Below are 17,879 nucleotides of genomic sequence, written 5' to 3'. Positions count from 1 at the left end.
TTAACACTGTTGACTCGTGTGCTTGTATGTGTACGTGTACGTGTACTTGTATGACCTGACCTCACGGCATGTCCTCACTCAACCTCTTTGTGCCACTCTGTCGTTATCGCCTTCTCTCTCTCTCTCTGTTCATTGCCTTCTTCCCAAGTTTTTTTTTCAGAAATAAAGCAGATTTTCCCAGGTTTTAAAGGGTTACACTGCAGCATCGCAAAAGAGGCGTCTCGGCAAACATACTATGCGTAGTAGTATTTACAAAGTGCTGAATTATCATTAATTTCTTGTTACTGACATTATGACTGTACAGTGTGTGTGTGTGTGTGTGTGCGTGCGTGCCTGTGCATGTTCATGCGTGTGCTCTGAAAGAGAAGAGCACTGATCTCTGAGCAGGAAGCGTGTCGGCCTCAGATGTGCTGTTGCCACAGTCATGGCGTTAGTTAAAGGGTCATTTTAGGGCTTCACTGTAACATCTGGTCTTCTTATGAAGTGATGCAAAGAGGTTTTATCTTCATTATGTTGTTACCGCTGTCAGATAAACTGTACATTTAACTGCTTTGATACTCCTTTATATCATTTTTTGACATTTCAGTACAGAATTTTCCTGCTGAAAACTGTCCTGATTCACAAAATTAATATCCAAATTCTTTAGATTGCAGCATGAATCAGAACTGGAAAAAATATACATTACAAACTGTTTATCGCTTTGAAACCTGAGCAAATTTGTCTGATTTCTTTCAAAAACAACTTCACAAGAAATTCCACAAATTGCAAGAAATGTGTGAAAGGTGATGAAGAAAATGACCTTAAAATTAGTTTTGTGGTTGTTTGTCTTTAGCAGGGAAAACCTAACAAAAAACATTGAGAAAATGTCCAGAAAACTGTTTTCATAATTATCATATTTTATAATTATGTTATAGAAAAAAAAAACGTTTTCTTCCATTTTCAGCACTTTTTTTAGATCTTCTTTTGTGCTTAAGGGTTAATCCTTTTAGCAAATTACTTTCAAAAAGATGGAAGGAATGCAATGAGCAACTTAATATTAAAGAAGGACCCCAAATTTGCAAGAAATTAATAAAAAAAAGTTTTGTGTTTTTTTTAAATCACCTGAAATTTTTAAAAAAAAAAGGAAAGTAAAAGTGACCTGAGAGTAACAGTTATAAGATGCAAATATAGAAACAGTCACAATATATATATATATTTATTTTTTTCCTTTTGGGCAATTTTAAATATATAATTGTACATATATATTTCTTGATATTTCCCCCAAGGTATTTGATAAGTTTATAATGATTCTCTGTCTTTATAAAGCTAATTTCAAGGTCATTTTTTTCCATTTTTGCTGAATATTTTTTTTTTTTTTAAATTTAATTTTCAGGATATTTCTTGTCAAGTTGCTCATGACCTTATTTCCCATGTTTTTGAAATTAGTCAAACCAATGTCGATCCAGGCTTCAAAGGGTTAATTGTCATTTACACTGCTGTTGGACCGTGCCCGTCCACGTGCCGACCACTGACCGTCAGTTACCATCAACCATAACCTCTGCACCACGATAGCTGCCTCACGTTGCCATGGCAAAGCCCGCCGTTGCTCGGCACAGCTCGAGCGTTGGGTCACTCTGTTATTGTGGTCGCTTATCTCTCCTGCCTGTGTGCGCTGCTGAAACGCGATAGAGTTTTACAGATATCAGCTGATATTATCATCGTTGGCACAGTTCAGCCCCGAAATAGAAGAATGCACATTTCCCTCTCAGCTGTTGTGCTGTTTTGTGGTGTGAGGTGCAGAGATGTCTGCCTCCTCTCCAACAGAAAGGAACGAGATGGTTTGTGGTGCTCAAAGTGCCAAAAGAAAATACATTTTAATACATTTGAAAAACTCTACAGCAGTGTCTCTTTCCAGAAAGTATGACCCATTTACTCAAAATAATCCACACATTTTGTTGCGAGTAGTTTGATGTAGGAACTATTTTCTTTCTACCGAACTTCACCCAGCAGCTGCGCGGCCTTGCAGAGGGAAGCGTCTCTTTGAAGACGCTGTTGTAAATATAAACTGTGCCTGCAGAGATCTGTCTCACCTACGTCCCTGCTAATGTTTTCTATGAAAGATCACAACATACGCTGTAACCTCAGTGCCGCTGCTTTCTCAGAAAAACCGCTGTATATGTGAACACGCTCACATCTGGCTTTTGAATGCGACATTGGAGGCGAGATGCAATGATGCGCCGTCACGTTGAGCTTTAACGTTAGTCGGCTGAGAGGTGCTACGTGACCGAGCAGTAGATGCACTCTTCCTTCTGCGTGGTGATACGGTTGGCGGATGCAGTTCAGTAGAAAGAAAGTAGTTCTTGAATGAAACTGCTCACAACAGGGTCTGTGGATCATCTTGAGCCATGCGTCATCGAGCTCCATTTTACTGACTATATATCGAAGAGAGGGCAGACATTTTTACGGACGATATCTCCAACACTTAGCAGCTCACACCAAAACTATCTCCATTACAGGTACGAGAGAAAAAAAAGTTTTGGGGGTGAACTGTCCCTTTAAGCTAAGATGCAGGGCTTCAACATGAGGAGGCTGAGTGCAGCACTCATGACACTACATTTGAATTCGAACGTTGCTTTGCAGAGTATTTGGATCTGTGATAAAAAGGAGCTTCGTGGTTGCTGCTTGAAAAATGATTGTGCTGAATCGTCCACTGAATTTTTAACCACTTTCTTCGGCGTCTGCCATATTGAAAAACTACTGATGCTTTGGCGAAAATAACTCTGTAGCGTCCAGAGCTGTAAGTCTGGGGTGTGTTCCCTCTTTCTGTCCTATGTTGTTTTGTTTTTGTTGCATTCCTGATTGGTGGCTTTAAAAAAGAGGGGACATCAGTTCCCTTTATTTAGGTGCTGAATGTGTTGGATGGAAGCATTTTGGGGGGAAATGCATCTGATTAACAAGAATAAATTGAGTATGTTGATCTATGAATATAAAGAATATATTTATTACAGTTATGTTCATATCTTCATTGCCTGTAGCTCCTTTCTCAGATCAGTTCCAGAGCGAACAACGTGTTTTTGTGGCATCTAAAATGTGATTTATGACCTCCTAACCCCAAAACATCAGGTCGAGGCTGTTTCCACGTTTTATCTGAAGAACCAGAGAAACCACACTCTGCCATTGTCCGCCGCAACAATACAGATTTCCTCATCCGCTACTTCCTGCCACCTAAAGTCACCACCGACCGTCCCCGTGCACGGCCTCTGTGCTTTCAAACTCAATTTAAATTTCACCAAATTTAACCATTGAAGTCCAAATGTGTCATCATCTCAATCTGAATGTCATCACGTGAGTGAAATGCAGCCTCTCTATTACATCAGAACCAATGGCGTCGTTACGCCTGGGGACTGTTCTCTATTTATCTGGGGGGGCTGGTGGTTTGTTCTGGCTCTGCAAAGCTACAGATATTTTTCCTTCAGCCTCCTTGAGTGAAAAAAAAATGTTTTTACACTCTCTGGCCATGATAAATGGTGTGATTTTGAATAATTTTATTTTTGCGGGCCCATGGGTTTGGAAGGCAGGCTTTCTTTAAAAATCATCAGACAGTTTTAAAGGAGAAAATCTGCAACATTTTGCAAGAAAAAAATCTTGTTAATGTAAGTTTGGGTCAGAGACCTTCTTTAAGGCATCAACAGGCAGCAAATCACATGAATCAGGTCAATCATTTGAATCTGTGTGGCTATTCATCAGGGAAATGTAGTTTTCAGTGTAGTGGGCTACAAAATAAAGACAGTGTAGACATAAGAAAAGAAAGAAATTGCTAAAAGTTTTGAAATCTTTTAAAATTAAAAGAAAAAGAAATTTAAAAAATGTCAAGAAAACAAAAAATCACCTAATGTTTCTAAAAAAAGAAAACTACCAAAAAAATTCCAGAAAATGTAAAAGACCAGACTTTTGTTTGTTTGTTTGTTTTTTAACACAGTTTCCCCCCCCCCCGTGTCCTCAAATCCTAGGAACGCCCCTGATCTGGGGTCAGGCCATCTTGTCCCCTTTCACATGACACGCTAGTTTTGCATTTAAACTGCCAGGGATGGGCCGCTACGCCCCCCTGGACCACTTATCATGGCTGAAGAAACCGGAGCGTCTGCAGCGCTGATAATGTGGGTCAAACGCGGAAAACACGAGGCTGCAGAAAGAAGATAACAAACCGTTTAGGTACGCTTCTTTAGGTGTGTGAGCACCCTGTGGTTTCCGTTACTTAGCCACGTGCACGGAGTAATTTACCGTTTAACCCTTTAAAACACAAGGGTTAAACGGTAATTAATTTAATTAAACACAATTAGCAAGAAATAGTAAAAGCAAAAGTAAATTATCTGACAATTAGTTTAAAAACGAAAATAAACGTTAAAAAATAAAAACAAACAAGAAAACTTGTTTGTGTGGCACAGTAATATAATATATTTATAAAATATGACTTTATTCCTTATCTATCTATTCATCCATCCATGTTTGCGCGCTTTTACGCACGCCACAGTCCCACCTCCCCTCTCTCAAAAACAACTCGTAAACATCAATGAGCGCGTGCTTCCCGCCCATCTTTCAGCGAGTAAAAGTTTCGTAAGAGTCCTCTCACCCCACCTCTCCTCCACTGACTTCTGAAGAACGTAAACAGCCCGGCTCCACGCGCCTTATCGCTCACAAGCAGGCGCGCGACCATGGTATCTGAACCAAAAAAAACAAAAAAAACAAGCCTCCCCCTCTCAGAGCTGCGGCACGCGCGTTAGCGGCAGGTTGTTTTCCAGTTATGCACGCGGGGAGCAGAAGGCCAAAGTCTTTCTGTTCACAGCGGAGACAGAAGGATGAGATGCGATCACCTGAGCAGGTTGTTGGCGCTTTGCGTGATGTTCTGCGCCATGCGTAAAGCTTCCATCGTCCAGGGCGCGCGGGATTTCGAGAAAAAAGGTGAGACATTGTCATTGTTTTTTATTCGTATTGTTACCTGTGGTGACTATTTGGATACACCTCATTTGTTCTGTGGGTACAGGTGATTATCTCATGTCATGCTGAACACATGGCTCTTAACTTTTTGCATTTTATTTTGTTGTTTATGCAATGCTATTTTTTTTTGTGTAAAGATTTTGTCATGCTTTGTATGCTCTCATTGATTTGACTGACTTTCTCCTCTTTATGACTTTTTTATTTGATCATTTTTGTGTTTTTATTTAATCTCTTTGTGAAACACTTTGGTCAACATTTGCTGGTTTTACATGTGCTTTATAAAGAAGTATGGACTGAACTGATTATATTCTATGCTATAACAAGCAAAATAAAAAACTAACTTGACCTCCCCAGTGTCGATACTGCTGAAAGAGGAGCGAGAAAACCCAAAGTGCTTTGCTGAGGGCAGGAGGGACCTCACATGCTTCTGGGAGGAAGATGAGGAGAGGGCCGGCTCTGTGGATCAGTACTCCCTCACATATACTTACCAGTGAGTACGTCTTTGTATATCTGCAGAACAATGTGGTGTCCAGTACTGTCAGCATACTGTTGTTGGACGCTGGTGTCCTCATTTCTCATCTCATCTCTTTTCCACGGCCACTAATAGGTTACAAATTTAATTTTATTTCGGTCCACTTTTAATTGTTTTGCTCATGTTAACACAAAAACCATCAGATTTAGTTAAAAAAAAAACCCTGATACATATTCCACGACCGAAAAGGAGCAGGGAGAAGAAAAAATAACATATATGAACATCAGAAAGAGACGGTCTGTCAATTAACCCTTTAAGACTTAATTGGCTTGATTTCCTTCAAAAACATAGGAAAAAGGAAATTCACAAGAAAGGGATGAAATATTCACAAGAAATTGGTTTAAAAAAGGATGAAAATTACCTGAAAATAATAAGAAAAAAGAAAAGTAGAAAAACAAACAAGAAAGAAAGTTAAAAATATTAATTTTTCAAACAAACAAAAAAATGTTTTACATATATAATTATAAGAATTTTGAATGTTTTTCTGGACAATTATCCCTAGTTGTTGTTTTTCCTCTTTATTTATTTTTATTTATTTATTTGTCAACTTTTTTCTTTTTTCTTTTTCTGAAATTTGCACGACATTTCTTGCCAAGTTGCTGTTTGCCTTTCCCATTATTACAGAAAGAGAACTTTTATTTCTGTGTTTCTGCTAATATTCTTTGAATCGTACTTACTCTCATCTGTTTGGGTTGTTGTTATTTTTGTTTCGTAATTGACTTCTCTTTAAGTTCATTCTACTCTCATTCTTGTCTGGTTTGACATTATTGTTTGGCTGTTTTATTCTTCTTCTTCTTATTGTCTCTGAATATTGTCTCTCACGTCCTCTGCAGGAATGAGAACAGCAGCAGGTGCCCGCTGAGGGTCGTCCCAGCTGCAGGTGGGAAGCGGCTGTTCGTCTGCCACCTGAACCAAACCCAGATGTTCGTCCAGATGGACATACAGGTTCATCGGGAGGGAACACTGATCCATGAGCGCAGCCTTCTCATCGAGCTCGTCTGTAAGTGACTCTCCTGCCGCAGCCTTCACTAAACAATACAGAGAGACTTTTAAAGCTCTGTGTGGGAATGATGGATTACATTCATTTCACTGCCTCTAAAAATCCTGTTTTGAAGCTTTTAAAAGCTTTTATCTCATGCTGCGTGTTTAGAATAAGTCTCATAGCTGTAGTTCTCCCTTAGCTCTACACCGTGTTTTAATCTCTTTCACGTTTGGTTTTTGCTGCCACTGTAGACCAAGTCAAGCAGACGCACTGCAATACGTTTCATATCAGAAATGTATAATTTGAAAAGCGTCTTGCAGAGAGCAGATCAAGTTTTTCTGCTCATCTGCACATAATCTGAAATTTAGGATATAATTCTGAAGCTGAGAGTTTTTAAGGACTTAATCACAGCCACAGATCTTTGATGCCTTTAATTTATGTCTGGGCTTTTGAGAGTATTATTGGTATCTGTAGGCTCAAATAAAAGTAGGAAATAACAACAAAAACAATAAAACAAACATGAAAACATTTAACTAAAAAGCCCAAATCCCTGTTTTCAGTAGAAGCACAGTCAACCACAAATGTAATACAGATCTGCAGCTTTTAATGTAATAATCCCACAAACGTAATAGCAGCTGTCTACTACAAACATAACACGACATTTCCCACAAACGTATTAGCTATCAGGGATTTCTGTGAATGGACAAGGACTGACGAAGCTGCTGCACACAGTCGATACTGCACAGAACATTTCTGTAAGTCAGGTTTAATAATTCTGATATGTTTTGACCCGCTCTGCCCAAACCTGTGATATTTTCTCAGGAGCTGACTCGAAGCCATTGGCAGGAGCATGAGTAAAGAAGCCAACAACACTGACCATAAAAATCCATTTTTATTTTACATTCGTGGGAAGTTATTACAGTTATTACAGAAGATTTTCACGTTTACACAAACAAATGTAACAGTTTTACATTTGCGGGAAATTTTCTATAATAATAATGTGTTTGTAGTCGGCAACTGCTGTTACTTTGTGGGAAATGTAATAAGTTTGTGGGATTATTACGCTAAAAGCTGCAGATTTGTGTTACGTTTGAGGTTTATTACGTTTGGGGAATGCTATTACATTTGCGGGTTTTACAAACGTTCTGAACAAAACCGTGTTGCAACCAGACTGAAGAGAACTGCGGCTCCTTGCAGTCAAGATGGTGAAAAAACATGGCGATTTATCCTGGATCATAACATATCGAGTATGGAATTAACCTGCAGATGCTCCCGTTCAAAATAAAACCAAACTTTTCTATGTATATCAATTTTTGAGCCACAACAAAGGCCAAAATGTGTCCTGCAACAGACTGTCAGATTTCTTTTGAGCCGAGAAACTTCCGCAGTTAAGAGGAGTGACGAGTCAGCAGACGGTGACGGTAAAGTAGTCAATAAAACAGTGATTTGAGCATTCAATCATTGTTTATTGTTTTATTTTAAGGATCCCGTCAGCTGGAGACAAGCTCGTCTTCCTGGGGTCCAAAACATTACATTACAACAGAAACACGCACGACCAAAATCAATAGTAATGATAGTTATCAATAAAATAAATAAGCAAACAAATAAAAAGAACAAAAGAACCTCGGTTGTGAAAAACCCCTAACGAGCGGCCTTCTGTCCGTCCGCAGTACTTCTGGATCCTCCGGCGAACGTGACGGTGAGCAGCGCGGCTCAGCAAGGCCGGCTGACCGTCAGCTGGGTGCCTCCTCCTCTCAGGTACATGGATGACAGCATGATGTACGAGGTCAGCTACGCTGCGGCGGACAGCCACGCGGGGCAGGTAGGACGCTTCCTTCCATATGTCGGAGGCTGAGTGAGGCTTTCTGTGATCGTCACATCTGTTGATGACTCGAGGGCCGTGTTGCAGGTGGAGGTGGCGCGAGCCAGCTCAGAGATGATCCTGACGGGCCTGAGGCCGGGCACCAAGTACAAGGTGCGAGTCCGTGTGAAGCTGGACGGCATCAGCTACAACGGCTACTGGAGCGCCTGGAGCGAGCCCGTGTTCATGACAACACGTCCTGCAGGTGAGATCACATGTCACATGATCGCAGCAGCATGAGCGTCTCCTGAAGCAGCGGTGCTCCACTCTGCCCAGGGGCCAGGGGCCAGGGCCCAGGAGCCAGGGCCCAGGGCCCAGGGCCCAGGGGCCAGGGGCCAGGGGCCAGGGGCCAGGGGCCAGGGCCCAGGGCCCAGGGGCCAGGGGCCAGGGGCGAGTCGCAGCAGCCCATACATGTGCCGACCATTTTTCAGATGTTTCTAGGATTTGAGCACTGCTGGGATTATAGATTGTTTTTTAGGGTTTTAGGACATTTCTCGGGTTTTAGGACCTCTGCAGGGGCACCTTATAAGTACTAAAAGAACAAAAACAATTCCCAGTGTGAATCACTTTATTTTTTAATATGATTGAGAAAATGGTTTGTGGGCCCACGTGGCCCCCTATCAGGGGCCAGATCTGGGTATCACTGTCCTAAAGGGACTATAAAGTCCCAGGTTTTTACTGCACATGCAAAGATGAAAAATGCCATGTTTTCATTGATTTTACTAAGCTTGTCTCAGTGCAGAGGATGTTTTTGATCGTTCTGTGCTTCCTCCAGAGCTCGACCTCCTCATCATGTCCCTGACCCTCATCATGTCTTTCATCCTCATCGTGCTGTCTCTCACCGTGCTCCTGTCCCATCGAAGGTCAGATAAACAGCAACACATCGTTTATGTACCTCCGTCAGAATCTTGCGTGCAGATTAATGGACAAAGACAAACGTAGAGTCATATTTTCACCGTCTGTGCACTTTCCAGGTTTGTTGTAAAGAAGATTTGGCCGACTATTCCAACTCCTGACAGCAAGTTTCAAGGCCTTTTCACTGATTATGGCGGGGACTTTCAGGTAGGAACAGGACACGTTTGAGTCATGCCAGCGGCTCTATAACACGGCTGCTTTGTGCGTCAGCATGCTCACGATGAAAGCATCAGGTTTAATGCTGTTTGTCTTTGAGTCTGTTTACGCCTGGTATCAACTTGGGTTTCGTTAATCCGAACACATCACCATCCCGTGTCTTCCGTGTGTCTCCAGCTGACCTCTTGTGTTCAGATTTAGTGTCACTTAAGCTAAAGGGTCAAAGGGTCAAAGGGCCCCTTTAATTACAGCCTAACTCTCACTAGCTGCCTGCTCCACATATCCCCAAACACAGTATTATATCTCACTTATGAGCGTCCCACAAATGATGTTTCAAACTCAACAGAAGTGCACATGCTTAACGTAAAGTTAATCCTGAGGGCTCGCTTTAATATTACGCACACGTATCGCTTTGCGCACAAAATGCACAATATTATTCATCAATGTTATTTTCTACTTTCATTGAGTTATTTTTTTAATCAACATCACTCCTAATCATGAATATCAAATATTCATAAATAAATCATATTCATTAAATACCAGGATTTTGTCTTGATGTCTTTGTTTTAGATGAGAAAAAAAAGAAAATGAATTATTTTTTATATACTACATGCAGGATAGATGTTTTTGAAACGATCACAGCCTGGGATATGTCAGTGATTAGCAGAAACGTTGTGACAGTGCACCTTAAATAACTGATGGAAAATATTGAACTTTTTCACAATATTCTAATTTTTTGAGATGCGTCTGTACGTGCTGGAGAGCAGTCGGTTTTTACAACCAAAATTTCAGATCAACGTCTGTTTTTTTTTTCCAGAAAAATTTTAACTGACTGACACTCCCACGTGATACGTAAGAAAGTGCCCGATTCATTTCAGCTAACAGGGTACCGTTTGGAGCAGTGAATATACATATTCATCATAGATCGACGCTTCGGTGTCTAAGAAGTCTGATTTGTGAAATTCAGGTTTATTTTCGGATTGACGCTTCTTTGTCATGTTTTCTGACAGGAGTGGTTAGGGCAGACCAGCGGAGGCGTATGGTTGACTCCGGCTTTCTTCTACTCGGAGGAATGCCCGTCCCCTCTGGAGGTCCTGTCCGAGCTCAGCCCGTGCCCCTCACTTCCTTTACCACCTCTTCCACCGAAAACCTCTCGAGCTTTGCCCTCGGGCAGAAAGGAAGACGTGAAGACGGGGTTGGACGAGGGAGAGCGACGGGGTGATTCAGCTCTGACAGACGGATGGACGGCCACGCCACATGACCACTGGCTGATGGACCGCTTACGGGCGCTCCACCAGAACCCCGTCCCCTGCTCCCGGTCGTCTCTGCTGGAGTCTCAGGACGCCTACGTCACCCTCAGTGGCAACAACCGCAGCGAAGACACCTGGACACCTGGACACCTGGACGACGTTCTCGAGGAGACCGTACCCCTCGAGGTGCTTTTTGCTTCCAGAAAGACGCTGTTGTGTGAATCTCATTCTGACCTGGGGTCCGTGCAGCAGAGCTCCGGCTCGGGTCGCCTGTCGTCACAGTCCAGCTTTGAGTACCCAAACCACGCCTGGATGCCCAAGGGCCCCGGGTACACCTACATGGCGGTGGCAGACTCTGGGGTCTCTATGGATTACAGCCCCATGAGCAGAGCGGATGACATCGGGAAAGTGGTTATCTACGCCAATGACTACAAGAACGAGATCCCCGCTCACAGAAGACCCTTCCTGTCGAGGCAGCACCCCGTCCATGACGACAGCTGAGAGGACGCGGAGCTGGACACGTGGACTGAGCCTTGAATCAGACTCCTTGAGAGGGTTTTTGGATCCTCACCCCAAAGCTACATAACTTCTTATCAACTGTTAAGAAAGGTGTACCACGGATTCTGGAGCCGACCGACACCACAGCGTAAGGTAACGGACTCAGGAGGAAGAGTTTTCCAAACGGCAGCTGGTTTAAAGCAGAGACCGATGTTCTCTGCAAACGTCTGCACGCTGGTCTGTAAGGATCCCACCCTGCAGATCAGAGCAGGAGTTCAAGGTGAGCTCATGAACTCCCTGGAAAGTGCTTTATTCATATTTGGGCTACTTCTTAATCTAAACGACCGACAGGCTATTAGGTCAAAATACTTTCTGAAACAGTAGACTGAACTAGGGGTCGACCGATATTGGTTTTTCAGGGCTGATACCAGCACCGACTATTAGTACTTAATGAGACCGATAACTGATATACATTTACAGTAACGATGAAAATATTTCTGTCAAAATTTAGACTGTGGAATAAAACAAACTCCAACGCAAAACTTTGTTTAAATGCATTTAATGAATGTTTAATCAAAACTGAAACTTTCAACATCAAATACAGCAAGTTCCCTGCAACTTTTTTATAATGTTAAGTGAAAATTTAAATTAAAATGAATAAATTAAAAATAGCCCCCTGAGGTTTTGCGAGGTTCCTCCCATGCTGACACTTTCTTTGCAGATTTATTAGTCATTTTTTAAATATATTTACAAAAACAAAAACAAACTACATTTATCCTTGATCCTGCTGCATATTTGTTTTCATTAATAAATTTTATCATTAATCATTCAAATACAACATCAATACAGATCATCCACAAAATGCCAAGTATTGGCTCCAATAATGGGCCTGGACGATTATCTGTCGATCCCTAGACTGAACAGTGTAGACCGATGCTCAAACTCTTAAAGCTTTCCCATTTCAAACAATAATCCCTTGAACCAACCCAGTCGCCAGAAAAAAATGTTGGCGTTGTATGTTTGTGCAAACCAGAGATATTTTACATATGCTGATACCTTTAAAGTTCATCCGTCAGCATCGCTGTGGTAACGCTGGTTATGTTGGAGCACAAAGATCTCGTGGTTATGGTTACCTGGATTGATATCAGTTTTCTTGTGCTTTGTGTAGATGCGTTTCACATGTTACTTAACCCTTTGAAACCTGACAGAGTTGGTTTGATTTCTTTCTAAAACATAGGGAATAAAGGCAATGACCAACTACACATGATTTGTCCCAAAAACTGCAAGAAAATTAGTTGAATGTGACAAGAAAATTGCCTAAAAAAAGTTTTAAAAGAGGGGTGGATCATTAGAAAATTATTCAAAAACACAGGGAAATAGTTTTTGGGACATTATATTTATAATTCTAACAGTTTTGGATTTAAAATTATGTTACAGAAAGAAATACAGCACTTTTCTATCTTTTTTTTGCTAATTTTTAGGCCATTTCTTGTTAAGTTGCTCATTGCCTTCTCGCCACATTTTTGAAAGAAATCAAACCACTTTAATCATGTTTTAAAAGATTAAAATACTTACATTTGGCAGCACAATAGCAGCTGGAAAAGCGTCCAGGGGTCACCAAATAACTCCTATGTTTGAATCTGTGGTCTGCAGAAACGTGCAACCTTTTCTTTTGGTGACGGGGCTGCAAACTGCAAACTTGACTCAACGTTTGTTGAGTGCAAAGCCGTTTTAGGAAATTCAAGTATGTTTTTAAATGAAACTATATATTTATGATCAGATTTTAGAAATTTAAGTCTTCAAAAAGAACCAACACTTGAACCCTACAGCTGTTATGTTAATGTCATTTCCGAACTGGAAGAAACTCACTGTATCTGTAAATAATCATATAATGATGATGACTTTTGTATTTTATCATCCAGGAACAAACAAAGTATAATTAGTACGACTGTAGGCAAAATTCATCCTCGTGTAACTGTAGCCGTTAGTAGGTCTTCATTATCACGTTTTTAGTCACTGCTGCCATCTACAGGGCAGAACATGTACAGTTTGTCTTAACATGGATGTTTCTATTCAAAACATTTCATTCACTGCTTTTTTTTTTTTTTTTAAAAAAAAGGTTTTCATGATTGTTTGCTTTTATAGCTTAGAAGAATTTATTATAATAGTAGCTAAAGATATATAAAAGCATTTCTTTACATTGCTGAATATTTTTTGAAGATTAAAGTTATAGGGTAACAGACAAATAAAGAAAACAAAGCTCAAAACCCACAACCAAAAGTCGATTTCTTATCAATCAATGCATGTTTTTCACAACAGCAATTAATAATTGATCAGAGATGATTGTTTTTTAAATCCATTTTTTAATTCCCATTATTTTACATGTGTGGGTCACGTATTATTCAGGCTTTTTTCCCCTATTCAACATATATTTTCAGAGAACGTGATCTTAGTTTACTTAAGTAGCGTACTGCTGTTTCATGTTTTCCAGAAAGTTTTAAAATAATATTCTGCATTAGTAATTGTTTATTTTTCACAATAAGTGTTTTCTATTTTTCTTCTGATGTATAAAATACTTAAAAAACTTTGATATCAAATACTTCAGTCCAACATCTCACACGTTGACCGTGCCAATGTAGTAAATCAGTGGTTCTCAACCTGAGGGACGGGACCCCTCTAGGCCCTACAAAACAAAACTGAGGGTCACAAGAAGATTAAAAGGATATGAAAAATAAATTAAAAATAATAATTTTTTAAAAAATCCTAAATGTGCTTTACAAAATGTTTATTTTGATGTACGGTGTTTTGTTTTTTGACCTTTGGTCGCAGTAGACTTTGCTTAATTTTCAGGGGTCCTCAGCTGAAAATGTTGGTAACCACCGTTCATTTTAAAACAGTCCTCAATGTTTGTGTTAATGTTTTTATTGTGTAACATTTTATTCACATGTTTGACAAAACTTTGTGTCTTTTAACATTCATTAAACGTTGTACATCTACAACCACTGCGGTCCTGTTAGCTGAGATCTGAGAGGGCGAGCGGCAGATCACATCGTGCTGTATCAGCGGTAACGGCCGTGACACACCAACACGAAGGTCGGGTTTGGGACGCCGCTGAGATTCTGTCGCTGTAGTCGCTGCGGCGTGTCCTTTGGCCTTTGTCAGTGGAGTCGACGGTGAATGAAAACACTGTTCATTGGCAGTTCAGCTCAGCGAGCGGGAGCCAAACTTGAGCCTTTGAGCTCTTTAGCAGAAACGTGTCTTAATGGTTTTTGTTATTCAGGGTTCGTGTAGGCAAGTCAAACCATGGCTTTTTCTGTCCAGGGAAAAATTTAGATTATTTACATCAAATGTTGGAAAAAAACCCAGACCTTTTTAGAGCGAAACACATGTAAGACAATAAACATATTATATTTTCATAAAAGTATCTATTTAGTTTACCAACATAAGTGGGAATATTTGGCATTTCTGGACGGTTTTCTCGGCGATTCTTTGTGTCTCACTTCACTTCCTGGATTCATTCCTGACGTGTTAAAGAGGAGGAATGTGGTAAATTATTTAACAAAAAATAGATGTTAATTATTTTGAGATTTTACAAGGCAACATCAGAAAAAAAAACTAATGTCTGGGCATTTTTAACTCAATATAATATCAATTAAGGCCTTATCTTTACATTGACGAATTCAGTGCCGTTTAAGAGTTTTTGAGGCTCTGCGGGAAGCTTAGTGAGGCGACAGCAGTCGCTTTTCATCACTGATACTCCTTTGATGTAGGTTTGGTGGTTCTTTAGGGAAACACGGAGCTGAGCGGCTGGTTTGGTACCAGAGGAGCGACGCTCGGATCAAAGACAAGAACTGCTCTGATCAGTAAACAGGAAGAGACGGCTGAAACCATCCTGAAAACAAACCATCTGCTCAACGTGGAAGATGGCATGTAAAGGCCTCTCATACTGCTTCTCATCCTCACTTCCAACAACCAACCGCCAAAGAAAAAACAGCATTTTCCCGAAAAAATGCACACAAATCCACCTTCAACTTTCTGCTGCGACAGTCTTTGATACAGACGTTTTCAAACCATCTTAAACTCCATTGAACCATCAGTGGAAATCAACAACTGCCACTCTCGTGCTGCAGCCGGGTCAGGGTCAGGGTCAGGGTCAGGGTTAAAGCTAGGGTTAGGGTCAGGATCAGGGTCAGGGTCAGGGTCAGGGTCAGGATCAGGATCAGGGTCAGGGTCAGGATCAGGGTCAGGGTCAGGGTCAGGATCAGGATCAGGGTCAGGGTCAGGGTCTGTGATGCCCGTCCCAGAAAAGTAAACGTGCCACACCTCCTGCAGTCCAGCTGCTGTGGCCTCATAGCTCCGGTCTCGATCCAGAGTGCAGCGCACCGGGAAATACCGATCTAGAACGTCGAGGATGGGATCTGTGGAAGAGGTCTCCGCACCGGCTTGCAACATGTCCTTTTCAGAGTGGAAAGAGACGATGACGCGGCAGGCGGGGGAGCTCGAGCAGCGTTGCCTCAGCAGCCGTGTGAGGAAGGCGGCGCTGTCGCACAGCAGCGCGGAGAGGTGCGCGGCGCAGGACTGCTCTCCCGGCTGAAATCCACCGTGGCCGCCGCCTGCAGCACCACACAGATAACCGTCCAGCCTGTCGACTATGATCAGCGAGGGAGGGCTGGGAGACGTGTTGGACGACTCGTGGAGGCTGGCCACCTGCTGCAGCAGCTCCTCAAGTGTCCTGGGATAGGAAAACTTGATTTTCTTTAAAGAAAAATAAGAAGTAGATTGACAGACAGAAGCTTAATAAATGAATGTAGCTGGTCAGAAATGTGATTATTTTTATGATATATCAAAGATGGGGCTCCTCCTGAAGGAAAGTTCAGTTTGAGACTTTTTCAGCGCCGAGCAGAATACAGTTTAAGATCAGTTTTACATAAAAAAAAACATGGACTGACATCAGTTACTTGGGGTAGGGACAATTTTGTCCAAATGTTTGCTTCAACATAAAACATGACCTTTTGGGGTCAAGTTAAAAAGTTCGATGATCTACGATGCATGCCGATTTGTTTTCCTTTCTTAGTGTGGAACACGTGGAAAACAATGAACATACTGTATGTTCGAATATGAGTTTTCACTCGTTGACAAAAAGCTTGCTGCCTAATAATATCCACAAGTTGTTTCAGATGAAGTTCACATGATGAGACGAACGTGTATGTTCAAGAAACAAAGGGGTTAATTTATGGAGCAGCTGTCGTGTGGAAGAGAAAACACGCAGAACGTGTGATGAATTTCACCGTGTTTTTAAAAACAACGTGTTGGAGGAAATCAGCCGCAGAAGAGAGAAACAGGCGGTAAGAAGGGACACGAGAGTTTGGTATGACTTTGTTTTTTCTGTGTGTGTGTGTGTGTGTGTGTGTGTGTGTGTGTGTGTGTGTTCAGGTTGATCTGTTCTTGTTTTTGTCCTAATTCCTGTTTGATGAGGCATGCATGGTGAATATTTATGTGTGTATGTACGTGTATATAGGGGTCGACAGATTAATATTGGGGCCAATATTCGGCATTTTGCCGATTATGTTCTCGGTATTTATTTTAGTGATAATAGATACAATGAATTTGTTCAAAAGTACAGACACTTTGTCAGCATGAGAGGAACTCTAACTCTGTAAAACTTCAGGTAGGATTTTTTTTTATTCATCTTTTTATTTATATTTTTTGCTTGACTTTATTAAAAAAAAGCTTGTGGGGAAGTTGCTGTAAATGATGAAAGTTTCAGGGTTTTTTTAAACATCTAAACAAAGTTTTGTGTTGGAGTTTGTTATATACACGGCTCTGCGGCGCGTGTCCGCTCACCGCCGAGACCCCCGTCACCTCCGGTCCCGGATCAGACACGTGTGTGCGTGTGCGTGCGTGCGTGCGTGCGTGCGTGTTTTAAAGCGAGTTTAAAGTCCCAGTGGTGTTTACTGTGTCTACAGCGCTGTGTACCTTCAGCCTGTCCGCGCTCAGAAAACTCTGCTGCAGACACACCGGGAGGCTCTGGATCTGAGTCCGGCTGAAGAACACCACCCTGACGCCGGCCTCCGAGGCTGCTGTCACGGCCGCCAGCAGCAGCACGGAGCGGCTGATCTCGGAGGGGCTGGTCCCGGAGCGGCTGGTCCCGGAGCGGCTGGTCCCGGAGCGGCCGACCAGCAGAGCGCTGCTGCCGGCTGCAGGGGGCGGCAGACCGGCAGCGAGCTGCTGCTTTACATCCGTCTGCGACGCAAAAGTCCTGAACACGAGTCCTAAAATGTCTGTCATGGCCGCTGCTGTTTTCCTGTCGTCTGAGAAAAATGTTCACTGAACTTTCCCGCGTTTGTTTCGTCTGTTTACATTTTGGTCGGTGTTCATGCGTTTGCGGTCCGTGTGGAAAACGCGGTGTGCCGTACAGTTCCGCCGCGGCTCTCGGGCTGAATACTTTTCTTTTTATATCTTAATAATATTTGGACAGACAGGATTAGTTTAGGACAGTGACACTCAACTTACGGCCCGCGGGCCAAATCTGGACATGGATATGGAGTCGAGTGGCCCCGCAACCGCCTATTTTCTAATTCACAGCAAAATAGTGATTTACATCGTGAATTGTTTTTGTACTTTTAGTTTACATACGAATCTGTTTTTTTTTTTTTTTTAAAGTATCCGAATAGAGCTTGTTTTAAAAAAAAGTGCCGGTGGAGGATCACC

The 17,879-nt window shown here is 41.8% G+C and overlaps 2 protein-coding genes across 2 annotated transcripts; one reads left to right on the top strand and one right to left on the bottom strand.

The window, feature by feature from the left end:
- The first annotated feature begins 4,654 nt into the window (after window positions 1–4,654).
- On the top strand, window positions 4,655–11,623 carry epor (erythropoietin receptor). Its single transcript, XM_042505065.1, has 8 exons — window positions 4,655–4,938; window positions 5,329–5,464; window positions 6,340–6,506; window positions 8,159–8,310; window positions 8,398–8,554; window positions 9,125–9,212; window positions 9,324–9,411; window positions 10,431–11,623. The coding sequence occupies exons 1-8, from the start codon at window positions 4,836–4,838 to the stop codon at window positions 11,169–11,171; spliced, it is 1,632 nt and encodes a 543-aa protein (XP_042360999.1). The 5' UTR covers window positions 4,655–4,835; the 3' UTR covers window positions 11,172–11,623.
- A 1,042-nt stretch (window positions 11,624–12,665) lies between these two features.
- On the bottom strand, window positions 12,666–17,723 carry swsap1 (SWIM-type zinc finger 7 associated protein 1). The gene is made up of 3 exons (XM_042505148.1): window positions 17,145–17,723; window positions 15,411–15,923; window positions 12,666–15,362 (listed from the first exon to the last, which is right to left on the bottom strand). The coding sequence occupies exons 1-3, from the start codon at window positions 17,454–17,456 to the stop codon at window positions 15,234–15,236; spliced, it is 954 nt and encodes a 317-aa protein (XP_042361082.1). The 5' UTR covers window positions 17,457–17,723; the 3' UTR covers window positions 12,666–15,233.
- Window positions 17,724–17,879: the final 156 nt, after the last annotated feature.

This window comes from Plectropomus leopardus, chromosome 17, assembly GCF_008729295.1.
Source record: "Plectropomus leopardus isolate mb chromosome 17, YSFRI_Pleo_2.0, whole genome shotgun sequence".
Classification (NCBI taxonomy): domain Eukaryota; kingdom Metazoa; phylum Chordata; class Actinopteri; order Perciformes; family Serranidae; genus Plectropomus; species Plectropomus leopardus.
The sequence above is the reverse complement of the archived record's forward strand: the minus strand, read 5'-3'. Positions and strand labels throughout refer to the sequence as shown.